At 39.7% G+C, this 16,838-nt stretch overlaps 1 protein-coding gene across 1 annotated transcript in view; it reads right to left on the bottom strand.

Annotated features, from left to right (window-relative positions):
- CRISPLD1 (cysteine rich secretory protein LCCL domain containing 1) overlaps nucleotides 1-15,215 on the bottom strand; it is a 42,778-nt gene extending 27,563 nt beyond the window's left edge. Inside the window, exon 1 of the mRNA XM_060035183.1 lies at nucleotides 14,958-15,215. Within this exon, the coding sequence (XP_059891166.1) occupies nucleotides 14,958-15,215 (258 nt within the window). The remainder of the gene's footprint in view (nucleotides 1-14,957) is intronic.
- Nucleotides 15,216-16,838: the final 1,623 nt, after the last annotated feature.

Below are 16,838 nucleotides of genomic sequence, written 5' to 3'. Positions count from 1 at the left end.
CTAAACAATGACTAAGAAGATGATGTAAAAAAAATACGGTTTATCAAAGCCTTTATTTGAAAATTTGAGAAAGAATATTGTGTTAAATATTCTTCATTTTTTCCCACATAGTCACTCTCAGCCACTTGCTGCCATACTCTATGTTCCAAGACGCTCAACTCTACACCCTGAGTTACTTCAGGCTCTCTTGGCTCCTGGGTTCTAGTTGAATTTGGCCAGTAGAAGACATGCACAGGAAGTAAGACGGTGAGAGGTGAATTTAAGTATGTATTACCCCGTCTTCAACCCCACTCATCCCCTGAGTACTCTGCCTCACAGTGATGGCGCCTGTGTCCTTTCATACAGCCCTACTATCAGGCTCTGGTCCTCGCCAGGCTGTGGTACCACGATTCATGCCTGGGTGTCCCCCATCCTTGTGGCTTGCCTAAGCCCTGCCCACAACTCTGCATACAGAGCCTTCATTAATTTTTTCCTGTTAAATCCTTGTTATTGTGGCATTTGTTTTCCTAATGAGAAATAATATCTGAGAATAAAAACATCTCACAGAATGTGTATTAGTAAGCTGCCTAACATATTACCTGATACCTAATATACCTTAATAAATGTTCTCTTATTCCTCTGTTCCTCTAAGAATCTGCTTCATTTGCTGTGATTCACATAATCTTTTTATGGCACATTGTTAATATTCACGAGACTAAGGAAGAAATTTAAATCCCAAATTTTGAATGATTAAAAAAAGATAATCACTGTCACCTAATTTCCAGTGAAAAAGTAAATTTCTTAGAATTCAAATTTAACACACTGTTAGTTATAAAACGAAGTTTAGAGTAAGTTATGCCTGGCTTTACTTTGAATCTATTGATAATCAACTCTATAAGTCAGGACCTTTGTTCCCATTAAATTTCCAGGATGGTATTTCCACTGAAGCCTCCAAGTAAGTACCTGTGTAGTTTAGGTTTAGTTTAGTGTACACACACACACGCACACACACACACACACACAGAGGAATAGTTTAAAAAGTGTTAATATAATCAAAGTTTGGAAATCCTTTGTAATAACTGTATAACTTACAAAAGTCAAACTAATACCAAATTATGTCAAATAAAATGCTTCTTCATAGGTATGCAGAGAAGGAAAATGTATAGGGCTATGTTGCTCAAGTCTGCCATGAGTCGCACTTGATAGAGCAAGATTATTTTCATCTTTTCAGCTGTTCTCACAGATCATGACAGCCATGCCCTCTTCTTTGAATCAACTGTACACATATTCTCATATCAACATCTTATCAGTTAAGGTTCTCATCATCCAATGCCCTCAACCACAGCCCCTACCACACATTGACTATAACGTCTTCCAAACACTATTTCAAAATGTACCTCTTCTAAGAAGAATTTCCTGGTTACTGCTTTATTCTGAAATACTTTTAGATTTATATACAGTTTAAAATATATTCATTTGTACTTCTTATCACACTCTGATTTACATTTTGAAAACAGTTCTCCAGCAAAAGCCATGGCATTCTGATCATTGTATCTCCTGGAAGACTCTATCCCTACTTGCTGAAGGGTCTGGGCATCCCCACTTCATGAGACAGCGGTGTCCATAACCCAATATAACTCTGAAAAGTCACTAAAATCCAATGCTAATTTAGCCACTTGTCATACTTATTAGAATGATTTTACCCTAACCAAAAAGCTAATGTACTTAAAAATAAAACATAAACACTTTGAAATGAATGCTTTTGCAAATTTCTAATAGTATTTTCTTGTCAAAACAAATCAAATCCTCTTTCATTCTGCCCATTTTAGAATCACTGTTGAAAATCCAATCATCTTTTTATTTTTTCATTCATTCATTCCATTTTTTCCCTTTCAACTAGCATAAACTGAGCTTACAGCATGTGTCAGCCTCTCAGCCGGGGAAATGCAAAAATTACGAAAGCACAGTTCCTTCCCACAAAGGAAAGTAAGGCTAGAGAAAGAGACAAGGATGTAAATAACAGAGGCAAAGACAGGTAGGAAACGCTGTGGAAGCCAGGGAACTGGGGTGAAGTGCGCCTAACTCCGTACAGGAGGGTTTAGACAACAGCAGATTCGTCTTTAGAGGTGAGTCTTGAAGGAAGAGCAGAAATTCACTAGAGAGAAAACGAGATGCACATAAGTCATTCTAACATCTGCAAAAGCAACAGGGCTTGGCAAGATCCCTACAGCATAAAAAAATCCAAGGTATATGGAATAACAGTACAGATGTTCCTGTGAAATAGCACCGCTTTTTATTTGTTTAGATGTATTCACTACGTTCACGGAATTCAGTTCACAAAGCTCTTCTCTCAGCCCTTTCTTTCTAGACAGGAGTTCTGATGCTTTTATTCCATCTTCATTCAAAAGTCTCCCTCCCCCCCCCCACCTTTTTTATCGCTTTGGTTTCCTGCCTCTGGACAACATCTGATCTCACTGTAGCTTCTTTTGAGCATATCAGTCAATCTTTCAGTATTTCAGATTTGGATTTGCCATGTCTTCAGCAAACATAAGATATAGTTTTATATTTTATTCCCCTGTTTAGATGGTTACTTTGTACTGTTTGCTTACTTTGTACTGTTTGAGTTGCAACAATAACGCAAAGGGGAGACTTATAAAGAGTAACTCCTATGCTCGTTCTTGGGTCTTATCTAATAGCTCATTAACTGATCTAGCTGACCCTTCCCAGCCCCACACAGCCACCTCCTTTCTTGCTCGCTTTGGAATTCTACTTCCTTCTCACTCATATGGCCTTTAGAGTCTCTCCTGTCACTGACTGCACTTCACTTTCCACCATCCTGCAGAACTGTGCCATCAGCTAAATTTGACATTTCATTTTCTACCCCTCCTCCAAGCTGATTTAAACATTGAGTCTTGGGGTCATTTTCTACCCCTCCTCCAAGCTGATTTAAACATTGAGTCTTGGGGTCATTTTCTACCCCTCCTCCAAGCTGATTTAAACATTGAGTCTTGGGGTCATTTTCTACCCCTCCTCCAAGCTGATTTAAACATTGAGTCTTGGGGTCATTTTCTACCCCTCCTCCAAGCTGATTTAAACATTGAGTCTTGGGGTCATTTTCTACCCCTCCTCCAAGCTGATTTAAACATTGAGTCTTGGGGTCATTTTCTACCCCTCCTCCAAGCTGATTTAAACATTGAGTCTTGGGCACTCTTACTGTTCAAGCTTCTTTATCTTTGTGGTTTCTAAGCACTTCATGAAAGGAAGTGAAAAGGAGTTTCTATTTTCCTGCACTAATAGCTAGAGTTGCTATAAAAAGGAGAAGGCGAATGTGAGAGTTGAGATGAAAAAGAAAGAATCCGGATCCTCGCATCAACTTGTCTTAATTTAGACCTCGCTTTCTCCGGAGAGCCTAAAGCTTTCTACTCAAAGTTCCGATCCCAGACAGCAGCTGCCTCTTCACCTGGGAGCTGGTTAGGAATGCAGAATACTGGGGCCCACCCAGACCTACTGAATCAAAATCTGTATGTTAACAAGGTTCCAGGGAATTCGTATGCACAGTAAAGTCTGAGTGGCACTAGACTAAAGCACCCCTTCTTTCTATTCCCCAAATCATACCTAGCTGCTTTCCCATGAAAAACACTTGCTACTCAATTTCCTGACGTTTGACTTCAAATTTTTCTTTGATTAAAAACAAAATATAAAGCATTTAATATAGACTATTAAGTAGATTGTATCCATATTCATATATTGCCTTTAGGTTAATGAGTTTCTAATAGAGAAAATCTGTTGCCTTTTTCCCAATAAGTTATATCTAAGCAGTTGACTTAATTGCACCTCATTGATTCTGTTAACTAGTTAAAAGAAAAAAAAAACAGTAAGCTTCACTGGATCATAGTTCCAGGTTCTTACATTTGGTGAGTTTAATAACCCACTAATCCAAGTCACATATTTGGGTCATTCCCATAATTTAATTTTTAGAGTTCCCATCCAACTATGTGTATTTAACCTCACTCTGCAATTTGAACCTCAAACACATTATTTGGTCTATATCTGTATCTGTACTTGATCTGTATTATGTACTATCTGAATACTTAAAAAATCCACCGCCCTCCCCCCACCCGGGCTAACATGCCTTTAATGTCTTTCACATCTCCAGGAGCTGCCTAGTCAAATGTCTTCAGAGGTCAAGCAAGTGACACCACACGATGTGGCTGGAAAGAGTGGGGTGACCTACGGCAAACCAGAGAAATCATTACTTTAAATCTTCCTGCTTTTTGGAAATACTTTACTACTACATACTCTAGTAACACATACCCTAGTAAACCTCCTCCCTATCTATTAAATTTTGTAACCTAAAGCACGGTGAACCAAATGAACTTAAAGTACTTCCAAACATCTCATACATTTGACTCCACAGAGATCTTTAGATAGTAACTCCAAAATTACCATTTCATAATATCCTATCCTCACACCCCTCCATTCCTGCCTTCTCAATCTGAGCTGACGATCTTGCTACATACTTCACTGGGAAAGACAGCAGCACTCACATCAAAATTCTTTTTCCATGAAATACACCAAATGACCTGCTTGTGCACCTACAACCTCAGCCTTTCCTGTCAAAACAAATGAACTGACTTTGGCGTTATATTTTCTCCCTTCCATGTCAAGTGCTTTCTCAACTTGTGCATTTCCATCAACTTACAAGCATGCTCTTTAAAGAACAAAACCAAGAGCACTGCCATATACCCGTGTAGCGCTAGCTAGTTCCATTTCTCAGATCTTCACAGCAACGGTATCTTGAGGAGTTACTTAGTTCCTTCTCAACTTCCCCACCTTTCGTTCTCTTCCTCCCACTTCAGTGAGACTTCAGGTCATACTCCACCCCTGAAATGACTCTTATCAAAGTCACCGGCAGCCTCCGTGTCCACAAAACCATTGTTGACTTTTCTTCCTCTTACTTCACTCCTCAGCAGTATGGAAGCTGTTGAACTCTCTTCTCCTGGCTTCTGGGACACCAGGGTAGCCTGTCTTTTCCCCCAACCTCACTGACCACTTGTTCTCAGCTTCCTTTGCTAGCTTCTCCTTTCTGCTCAACCTCCATATGTTGCTGGGCCAGGGCTCAATTCAAGGCGTTCAACCTCCGTCCATAAAAATCTTCTCAGATGGTTTTGTTCAGTCAGTTAAGATGGTCCCTAACAGCATCTACATGATATCCACATTTTTATCTCAAGTCCCACCTCTCCACTGACCATGAAACTCAACTGAGGATGACATGGCATCGCAAGATAAGCTTGGCCAAAAAGAAACGCCTGATTTCATGGCCACCTTCTCCTTTCTGTTTCTCCTCCTGTCTCAACGAATGCTTCAACTATCCACCAACGTGCTTGAGTAAAAATCTAAGATCCTTATCCTTCACCCTTCACATTAAAGCTATCAGAAAACTATCAGCAATACCATCTAAACATACCCTGAAACTACCCACTTCTCTCCATCTTTACCACTGTCACCTTGGTCTCAGTCACTATCATCTCTCACTCAGAAGATACCAGTGGCTTCCTAACTATCTCTCTGCTTTCAGCTGTGACCCTCCTGCAGCTCTCTCTCCATAACATAGAGTAATTTTATGAAACAGGAAATATGACTGGGTCAATCCTTTGCCAAGAATTTTCCAATGACCTTCCGTTTCACTCAAAATAAAATCCAAATTTCTCTTCACCAATGACCCAAAAGGAATTCTCGCCCCTGCTTATATGTCTACTTCATTTTCTAACACTTTCCTCATTTCTAAATAAAATTAAGCCACCCTAGCCTTCTTTGTGGTCCCTGAAGACTCCTATCTCATTCCTGACTTAAAGACCTTTTGCCCAGTATTCCTTCTGCTTAGATCTCTGGAGCTTTGTTTAGCTGACTCCTTCTCGTAATTCAGCTCTCAGCTCAAAAGCCACTAACTCAGAGAGGTCTTCCGCAACTGTTTAACATGTTAGCTCCACCTTTATCATTCTCTATCATCTCACTTTGCTTATTTTCATTAGCTTGTTGAACCTTTTACACACTAATGTATGCTTCAGCACCAAAAAACAGTGCCTGGCACAAAAATGCTCAATCAGTAGTTGTTGAATTAAATGTTTTCTAATCACAAATTTATCAATGAGAATAACAAATTGTTTTAATCAATTATAAATGCCTTTCTGTAACTTCTTGAAATTATGAAGACAACAAATACTTAGAAAAATAAGGAAAGGGTTATTAAGCATACTTACTGTAATACCTTCACCAGACAAGTCATTACCACTTCAATTTTCACATTTTCTTCCAATGAACTAAATGTTTTATGTTATATATATATTATATATATATAAAAGACATAATAACATATAAAACGAGCATAGATTTATGCTAGTTTCATAAACTTTAATTCAATTAGTCAAAATCATCAAAAATACGAGAATTTAAATTTTAAATCATGTACAGTTACGTGGATGTATAAATTCCTAAAAGAAGTATGTGAAAGAACAAAGTTGAACAAGAGCAAAGAATGTTCTTGAACTAAACGTCACTCTTAATTGTGATTATAAATGATTATAAATGACCACGTTTGCTTTTAATGAAGGCATTCAGTAAAGGTAACTACAGAAACAATTAAGCTAAGAAACTGCATTTTCCTACTGACCATAATTATAAGTCTGGGATATGTTCCCTAACTAAACTACCTCTTCTAAAACTAAGTTAAAACTTTTGGTTAGAAGAGAGTTAAGGCTGCAGAGCCCACCTGGCCCAGAGGAGGTGGTTCATTCTTCCTTGAACCATCCTAGGTCACTATGATGCCACCCAAACTGTTTTATCAGACCTCCAGTGTGGCCTCCATATCTCAAAATTCAAGGGTCCTCATTTTACTTGATCTTTGTAAGCAACATTTAACAGAGTTGATAATCCTTTCTGCCTTTCTTCACTTGGTTTTCAGGACACGTTGCTTCCCTGGTTTTCTTCCTGGTCCTCCATTCCCTTTGCTGCGGCTCCTCTCCTTCCCTACGTCTACACTGCAAAGTATGTCGAGGGCTCACTTCTTGAACATTTCTTCTTTCTGTACTCATTCCCTTGATGATCTCATCTCTTCTACTGCCTTTAAATACCATCTAAATTCTGATGAATCCTAACTGTATGGTCCAGATTAGACTATATATATCTAATTGCATACATGACAAATTCACTTGGATATTTAAGGGAAATCTTAAATTTAATCTATCCAAAATTGAGCTCCATCTTTCTCTACCAAAAGCTGGTCTATCCACATCCTTTCCTGTCTCAAAAAATGGTAACTCCAATACTTCCAGTTCCTCAGGCAAAATCTGTACAGCCACACTCCACAACCAAAATCTGTCTGTGTTACCTCCAAGATGGAATAAAATCCCAACAACACACTCCATGATGCTGCAACTAGTACTTAATGAACAGGAACCGGGCCACTGACCTGTTCTGCTAAAGTTCTCACCTTCTCTTGTTTTTAGGGGGGGTGGGAGAATAGACTGGAGGTGAGGGCAGACCACGTGGAGAAACAGCAAGCACCTTTATCCTGGGAAGCAAGGAGGCAGAGTTTGCTTCCACCTCCTCTGATCTCTTGGAATTGGGTTGGCAAAATGGGTATCAGTAACCTGCTGATTTCTAGAATCTCTGTAACCTCTGTAATCTCTGTCAGTACAAGCTGAAAGTTCCCCATCGATATTTAAACCAGAATGGAAACTGCCACCAGTTTTCAAAAACCGCAGCCAGGGCTTGGGTGGGTTTAGATCTTGCACCAGATGCAGTAACTCCCAGCCTATTGGCTGCCTGGCTGGCCAAGTCAATTGCACTAGTCTTGCAACAAGGCTTCCTTGAATTTATCAATATTGATGTCATGACTACAAGGGAGTTTCAGTGTGGATTCACACCATGCCACTTCTCTTCACCTTCAAGGCTACCATCCCACTCCTAGCCACCATCAGTTGCTGGAATGATTGTTGCAATAGCCTCGAATCCCTGCTCACACCATTGCCCCACCTCCCACCACTTTAAAGTCTGTTCTCAACAAACCAAATCGATTCTGAGTAAGTATAAGTAAGACCGTGATATTCCTCTGTTCAAATGGCTCAAATGGCTTGTCACTCAGACTCAGAGTGAGTCTTTAAAATGACTACAGTGATGTGTATCTGTTCTCCTCAGATAAAGCTCTGACCTCATTTTCTGCATTACTTCCACACTCACTCTGTGTCAGCCACAAGGGCCCCCTGGCTGAGTTGGGATATGAGGATCTTTACACCTATTCCAGGAAAGGAAGAATGTTTGTTATGTTTACTGCTGGGTCCTAGACAGTGCCTGGCATTTGATAAATTCCTAATACCTGCTGAATGAAGGAATAAGCAACAATAACAATTTTAAAATTTTGTGACACTTTTCTGGCTCTGGGTGTTCCACTCTCCTAATGAAACTGCTTGTCGTCTCTTGCCTTTCTAAGATCCTAGGTTTGCTGCTTACATTTAATGAGGAATCTTAATCTCCTGGAACTCCAGGGTAGTAGAACTGAGCTACAATGTCACTACTAAATTCAGTAGAACTAAGCTACAATGTCACTCTCTTCCTATAGGTACTGCCATCTACAGTGGAACTTCCAAAAAGGAAACTACATTAAAGTGTCAATGTCTTTAAAAAAACAAACAAAAAAACACACAACTAGGTATCAAATTAAGGTTTTGAAAACTTTTCAATTCAGTAGAGGAATAAACAAAACATAGCTTTATTGTATCTAAACAACATTAGTGAAGTAAACATTAGTGAAGTAAAATAAAAACACTTTAAGAAAATTAAATGTTATTTTAAATATAGAATAAACTTTAAATAAGAATAACATTCTTTGAAGCAAGAAAGATATTTCATGTACCTCTAAGTGCATATGGATTATACTGTACGTCATTAAGAGATGCAAATATTTAACTTTTGAAAGCTACCAGACAAGTGCCAGTATACAGAGAGAAGAATCATTGTTTTAGGAATCAAGAGTTGCAATAAAACCTTCCTGATAGTGAATTCCTGCCACTTTTAGCAAGATGAGAAATGTGTAGACACTGAGCTTTGGTAAATAAGTTATGATGCCATCATTTCATTCTCTGCATTTATTCTGGATATATGTCATTGGTGGCAAATAATGTCAGAAAATGTGAAGTTATGAGAGTTGTTTTGTGAGAGCAACTCACAAGCTAAAAATCACTTTTTCAGGCTTGGATTCATGCTACAGAAAGTCAGAAATAGGGCAGAACTCAGACTAGCATCACCCTGTTCAGCAAACTAGGTTATCCCCTGTCCAGTTTCTGGAATTATCTGCTGCACTGAAGCACAGAAGAAAAATATCTGGATTTCCAGTGTTAAGCATGACCATATAAAGAATATATGTGACAACTGGAACTAAGCCATTGTTTGCATCAATATGTACCATGGACTGCAAGTACCACTGGCTATTTGGCTTGGAGCCTCTGGTTGCCCAGCAAAAGGATAAATATCCAGATATATTTTGTTCTACATTTGGAAAAATGCTGTGCAGAGTTTCTGCCCCTAGTCTCACCATATGTGAAGTGAGAGCAAGCAGGCACAGAGCAGAGTATCTGTTAACGGGGGGATGGTGGTGGTGGGACGAACTGGGAGATTGAGATTGACATATATACACTAATATGTATAAAATAGACAACTAATAAGAACCTGCTGTATAAAAAATAAATAAAATTAAAATTAAAAAACAGTTCTCTAAAAGACATGGAAATAGTTATAATAGTGGAAAATGGCTTATATAATTAGCATGATATAATGACACATGTCATTTTTAGGTAACATGTCCTTATGTTGCTAAAATACATTCTAGACTTAGGTACACTTTCTATCACAGTGAGCTATTTTGGATTTTAGCCAATCAATAAGTTTTAGAGGCTCTATTAAAAATTTGTTAGAAGGGGTAAATACTCATTAATTTAATTATGTAATTAAATGATTATTTAAATTAATTTAAATTAATTTATTATTTAAATTCCAGAGCATTTGAGTATTATCTCAGCAGCTCTATATTACAGGACGATTTTTAGTATAGCATGAATATTTAAAAAAAAAATCCTGGATTATTTATTCCTTCATCTCTGGTATTTCCAGTTTCCATGTCACTATCTCTGGTGTTGGTGATATCCTACCTTCCAGAACTTTTATTATTTTAATTCCCCTTTCTCACCTGTCTTTCATATTTATCTCATATATAATCTTACCTATTCTTCCATCCCTCCCTTTATTCAACACATATTTACTATCACTCAGCAATGTTCAGTCAACAAATATTTACTGAGTACGTCTTTGCATCAGGCACAGGGTTATAAATATAAGCAGGGTACATCCTTACCCTTCTAGGAATTCAGTCTTGGAAAGGGAAATAGACACGTATATATCGAATTGCAACAAAATTTCAATACTATAAATAGGCTTGAATAAAATCCTTTAGGAGCACAGAAGGAGTGGGGCAGGGGAATGAGCGCATCAGAGGAAGCTTTACAGAAAGACAGAGTCTGAGCGCACTCTTGAATTTGTCAGGAGGAGACAGGATGCACAGGCATTCCGGGCACAGAGGAAACTGAACTAGCAAAGAGGCACAGAGGCATGAGGAACACCACCATCTCTAAGAACAGTGTATATTTTAAGTGTGAACACAGATTCAAAGATACGCAAAGGAGTTGAGGCTATGGGGCATACTGGGCTAGACCTTTTGTAAGTTATTCAAGGTGCGCTTCAGCTTGCGAGCAGCCAGAAGTTCACAGAAGCTTTGGGCAGCTGAGTGACCACCAGAGATTTGTCTGAGGGAAAAGACAGACTGAATAACAGAGAGGAAGGCGGACTAAAGTAGAAATAAAGTAGGACTAGACGGTACAGTCCATTGCAGGGGAAGCTGCAGTACCCATCACGAGGACAGTGGAGGAGGGTGAGACCGCGAGCATCCGTTAGGATGAAACAGAAGACATGGATTCAAAAGACATTTCTGAGACAGAATCTAGAGAATCTGGCAAGTAACTGTGTATTTATGTTTGTGCGTGAATTTTACGTGGAAGTGGGTAGGGGGAATGAGAGCAAGGCAGCAGCTGAGGATGTGCCCAGTTTTCTTTTTGTTTGTTTGTCTTCTGTTTAGAGAGGACTAAGCCGATGTCCATGACATCCAGGGAGAAAAGTAGGACCGTGGGCAAGGATGGAACAAAAGCAGCTCATTTGCTTTTTAGAAATCTTAAACTTGAAGTAACTGGGGAGTCAAATTACATGGAGAGGACCCAGTGGGCAGTAGGAAATAGGAAAACAATGCTCAAAGAGGACAGTTGGATGGAGTGTCAACTACAGAGCCATCAATATACGGATGGTATTTAAAGTCAAAGGAGTAGATAAAGTCCTGTAGGAAGGGAGAAGGCCGAAAGTAAAACCGTTGGGGCCAAAAGTAAAGTTTTAAGAGATGAACAGCAAACAAGAATATGCTGAAGAAATAACCAGAAAAATAAAAGAACCAAGTGATGGGGTCAAAACCCATGGAAAGCAAAGGCTTGAAGAAAACTAAGAGTGTGCTCAACAGGGTCAAATCTCTTACCTCATTGCAGCCTGTGGGTTTTATATTCCTACATCGATTTTACCGATGAGAAAAGCAATGCCCAAAATGATTGCTAACCGTCAGACTTCGCATACCAGTAAGCAGCAGAGACAACACGAGAACCTAGGTCCAGCGCCAGTGTTTTTTCCTCAAAAATCCATTGCCTCTTCAGTAACAGCTTCATTTGATGACCTAAAAGCCCCAGTTTTCAATGTATCCTAAGTTAAATGCTGGTAATCTCTCTCCTTAAGTTCACTGGTTTCTATCATTAACAACTCGTTTCTCCCCTTCCTGATTCTGCCACAGGGCTTTGCTTCCATCAACCTATTCTGCTTCTAGTTTCCTACAACCAGCCTGCCACTTACTCCATGTGTGTTGGTTCCTCTTCTTCTAACTGAGAAATGGCCTCCACTCTTGCCCACAATTTGTGGTCCTGATCACCTTCCAGGAACAACATAAACCTCATCTTCCCCACTGATTAACTCTCTCGCTTAGGAATATTCCTAAATTATTCTCCATTATTCTGTGCTCCCCTGGCATTATTCACACATGTGAACAAAGAACCCTGTGTCCTTGCTCACTTGAAAATTTTCAAATATGTCTATTCTTTCTTCTCAATCAGCCTATAAGCTCTTCAAGGGAAGAGGTGACCTTGCAGAAGCCATTTTTAACCCTATTAAATGAGCATTAGAGTACGGGTAGCATTGTGATGTTAATAAACGTGGATGTGACTTGGCTGCCGGAGTTCAAGCACAAAGAGTACACTAAAATAAGCACCAAATGTAAATAAGGTAACTGGCTATGCAAATTTTTAACATAATATGACACATAGAGTGTAAGTGGCCAAAAGTGGTGGCACTTATCATAGGGCATTGCAGATTTTATAGGAAGTGGCTCTTTAGTTAGTTTTTAATTTTGTTTTATCAAAATAAATACACTTTAAACAACTATTTGAACAAATTTTGTTTTCACGGGTTGATCTACATCTGTACTTCCATTATTAATATGTAAGATATAAACCAACAGTATTTCAAATAAAACAGTATTGTTCATTTAGACTTTCCCATAAATATGTTTTCTAGAAAATGTGTTCCAGTACTACCACTGGGAAATAAACTCCTCTGCAGCCCAGTTATTGGCCAGGACATAGTTCCAGTACTAACAGTATCTAAGGGCAACACAATATAAACCCTGGCTGGTTTCTGAATCTACATTTCAAGGACAGAATGAAACCAGTGAAACTAAAAAGAAACTCATATAAACATCTTAGACCAGACATCATACAATAGGCAGTTATTTTCTTTGGAAGTCAGACATGAAAACAAATCACAGAATGTTCTTTCATTATTCCCATATTACTTAAAACACACACAAATATTCTCAGATTTCTTTTTGCGGGTTTAAACTCTCAAGTTCTTCCTTATTTTAAATAAAAAGCAACTGAATACCTATCCACATGGAATAAGCATACAGTGGCCTACTTGGAAAAGCTCCATGACTGGCTCTCTCTGTTTGAAAGCTCACAGATGAAGAAGTCATAGAATTTTGTACTTTGAACAAACACTTTAAAATACACAAAAATCAGAAATGTGAGACATTACAGATGTCATATCGTGCACAGAATTTTGAAAAGAGCGAACAAGTTCGTCAGATATTCTATTTAAACAGTATAAGGAGACATAAAATTGGTTATATGTCTTAGTAACATGTACTGGGACCTTGTAATTGCAATACGCCTGATAATGAGCTAAACTTTACACAGGTCATCTCATTCCTCACATAATCCTCACAACAACCCTCTGAGGTGAGTGCATGTGCTAGACATGAAGAAACTGAAGTAGAGGGAAATTTATAAGTTGCCTACAGTCACCTAGCTAGTATCAGTGCCAGAATTTAAACCCTGATGGCCTGATGTTTGGGCCCTGATTCTTAATCTCTGATGAGTTCTCTTGAGTGCTACCTACTTTCTTTAGGGTAAAATATTTTGCTAGAAAAAGTTAAAATAATATAATGAAATATTCTGTAATGGGTAATGTTACCTTAGAATTTCCATGTTTCATGAAAGTTACCTAAATAGAGAATACCTATCAAAACTAATGTAAGTGCAAAAATAAAAGTAAAAACCAGAATGTGTTCAAATTAACTGTACCCTGCAATGTGTCCAAAGGAGAAATGTTAGCACCACTGTTCCTTAAGTTTCCGGTCACCAATGATTATTATCAGCCTTTGCTAGTGCATTCCTAATTCATGCAAGTAGTATAGATTTTTGAATTTTTTTCTGCATATTTAGGGTATGAAGTATGCTAATATTAATGAGTTATAGTCTTACAAGAGTAATAACTAATAGTCTTTAAAAAGTAATTTTGTTTCCCCAACTTGCTAATTTACTCTGAGTGAATATAAGGTTATTATGGATAAGTCACATATTTTTATTTAATCCTTCACCCAGGCTTATTTTCACACGTCAAAGTTCACAAACAAATCCAGAAGAAGAAAAAAAAGCCATTGCCAAAGTATTCCTTAACAAAAAGCAACCACAGAAATGTACACTTTACAATATGTCATTTACATACTTCTAAGAAACAATGGACCATTAGAAATGATATAGTTTGCAAGGCAGAAATAGAGATACAGATGGAGAGAACAAACGTATGGACACCAAAGGGGGTAAATTAGGGGGTGGTGTGGTGGTGGTGTGATGAACTGGGAGATTGGGATTGATATATATACACTAATATGTATAAAATGGATAATTAATAACAACCTGCTGTATAAAAAAATAATAAAATAAAATTCAAAAAAAATGTAGGAAAAAAGGTAATATGGGGGCATTAGACAGTTAATAAAAATACTCTTTTCTAGAAAAAAAAAGAAATGACATATATCTATATCTATCTACCTATCTATCCATATATGTATATCAGCCATCTGGAAAGCATCTTCAAATTACTGATCCTTGATTTTTTTCAGATCCACCATTCATAAGAAGATTCTATCGGTTAGGAATTAGGAAACAATTATTCTAAGTCACTTAAAAGCAAATACACCAACCATCAGCACTTTCAGGATAGGAATCTTTCTCCTAAGAGTAGAATTTAAAGTACTTAGTAGGAACATTAGACCTAAAGGTATTTACTTCTACTCTGAAATTCAAAGAGCTCTTAGAATGAAAGGAGCACTAATAAAAGAGTATGCGGAAGAAGAGACTCTTGAAGAAAATCTTTTTTTTTTTTGAAATTTTATAGAGGACGAATAGTAAAAGGTTAAATACTAGCATGATGGAATTTAACCATGGAAGCTAAAAGCATTATTAAACATTTCTATGTACATACCATTTGAAAATTTTTCTTACCATATACTCCATATTAGAGGCTGCTGGATACACCTGACTTCGTAACTTATTATGAAGGTCCAGGATACTCTGCATGTCATTGTCCGTGATGGCCCTTTTCCCTCTTTGCTTTGCCATCCACCACTCACCATCCTCATCCATGTACTTTTCCAAAAGTTTGTCCAATAAAGTGGCATTAGGAACCACCATGGCTGGAATTGCTCTGGCCATGAATAGCACTGTGGTTACTCTGAGCCACTCCCGCGCAGTACACTTCATAATGAATGATCTCAGGATGTCCCCGGGAAAAGCTCCAAGAAAGGTTCTTCCACTCCGTCTGGCTATAAGGACATGCAGTGTAATTAGGGTGAAAATCCCAGCAGATATTAATTTTCTAATAACAAAACTAATCCAACAGTTACAAAGGGATGGAGCCAGTTTGATTTGTTTATACAATGCCAGCAAATGGACATGCACTTTTTGAAATAAATTTTCTCCCATCCATTTTTCCTCCAGAGGACTTTTCACAATTGTTTCCACAAAATAGACAGCAACATTTTCCAAGATAATGTGCATGACGCCAAAAATAAATGGCAAAAGTAACCGAGAGGAGCCAAAGCTTGAAAATAATTTCTGAATTACAAAGCTTTAAATGGCTAGATATTACATACAGCCTGCAAAGGGTATGATGTCCCTAGAATGTTTTATCAATCAATCCAGAGCTTCACGTTTCTCTCTCTGTTTTAAGGTATTATCTCAAGTGTCCCATCTCTGGTTCAGAATGTCAACGAAATTATGAAATTGAGGGTGAATGTTGTAAAGAGGTACAAACTGTTATTCACACATATATCCATGGGTACTTCTAGAGGGACCCCTGAATTAATGCGAGTGAATAGTTACGGTCGCTGGGGGAAGTCTCTTCTTATACAGCCACAGGTCAAGAAGAAAATCTTTATTTCCTAGAAAGTGTGTGCCTAACCTGTGGTCCGCACCCGATAAAGCCAACGGTACGCGGGCAGCTTCACAGCCTCTCCTCCCACCCGCCGCAGGCGCGCACTGTTCACTTAACCTAAACCAAAGGGCGCGACGGGAGGAGGTGAAACTCACAAACTCAGAAGGAGCTCCCACAAATCTCCACCGTGGCTGCTTTCCGAGCAGCCCACCCACCCTCAGTGACCGACCATTCTCTGCACGTTGATTTTTTATTTTTTTTAAGTAGAGTTTAAGAAGCCAAAAGTAGATTGGAGAAGGCGGTGCGGTTTTAGAAATGCCCTTACCTCTCCAGCGTGAAGTTCCCTACGAGAGCTGAGCCGAACAAGACGGCCGGCTTCCCGCAGCCCGCACGCACGACTGCACATAGACAGCCCGGTTCGGGCAGGACCCGGGCACGGCGCGTCCTCGGGCGACGGGGGCGCTGCCTGCAGGGGGACGTGGGCCCCGGCCTCCGCGGCTCCTCCCTGGACCTGGAAGGAGGAGCAGGCAAAAAGTGCTCCAAAGTTAAGAGCCCGAGGCTGGGGCGGAACAGCGGCTGCCCGGTTAGCTCTCCAGGGTGGGCGCCCGAGCTTCTCGGAGCCTTATCAGTCGGCGCGAGGGGCGGGGACCCGGGCCGGGCTGGGCGGCGAAGGCTGGAGACGACCTCGCTCCCCCGCTCGGTGCAGCCGCCCCGCGCAGAGCCAGGCGCCGAGCGCTTCCGCCGCTTCCTCGAGCTCCCGGGCATTTATTGCGGTCCTAGCGCGCGCGCACGTGACGTGAGCTCCCCCTCCTCGCCCACCCCACCTCTGCCCGGCCCTGGACGGGGGCCCGCGGCGGGAGCGACGAGAGGCCGCCCTGCTTCTCCCCACGCCCCTCACCCCTCGGCCCAGCGAAGCCGGGACACTTGGCCTTTGTGCGTGTGCTTTGGGC

Source organism: Delphinus delphis, chromosome 17 (genome assembly GCF_949987515.2).
Source record: "Delphinus delphis chromosome 17, mDelDel1.2, whole genome shotgun sequence".
NCBI classification, from domain to species: domain Eukaryota; kingdom Metazoa; phylum Chordata; class Mammalia; order Artiodactyla; family Delphinidae; genus Delphinus; species Delphinus delphis.
The sequence above is the reverse complement of the archived record's forward strand: the minus strand, read 5'-3'. Positions and strand labels throughout refer to the sequence as shown.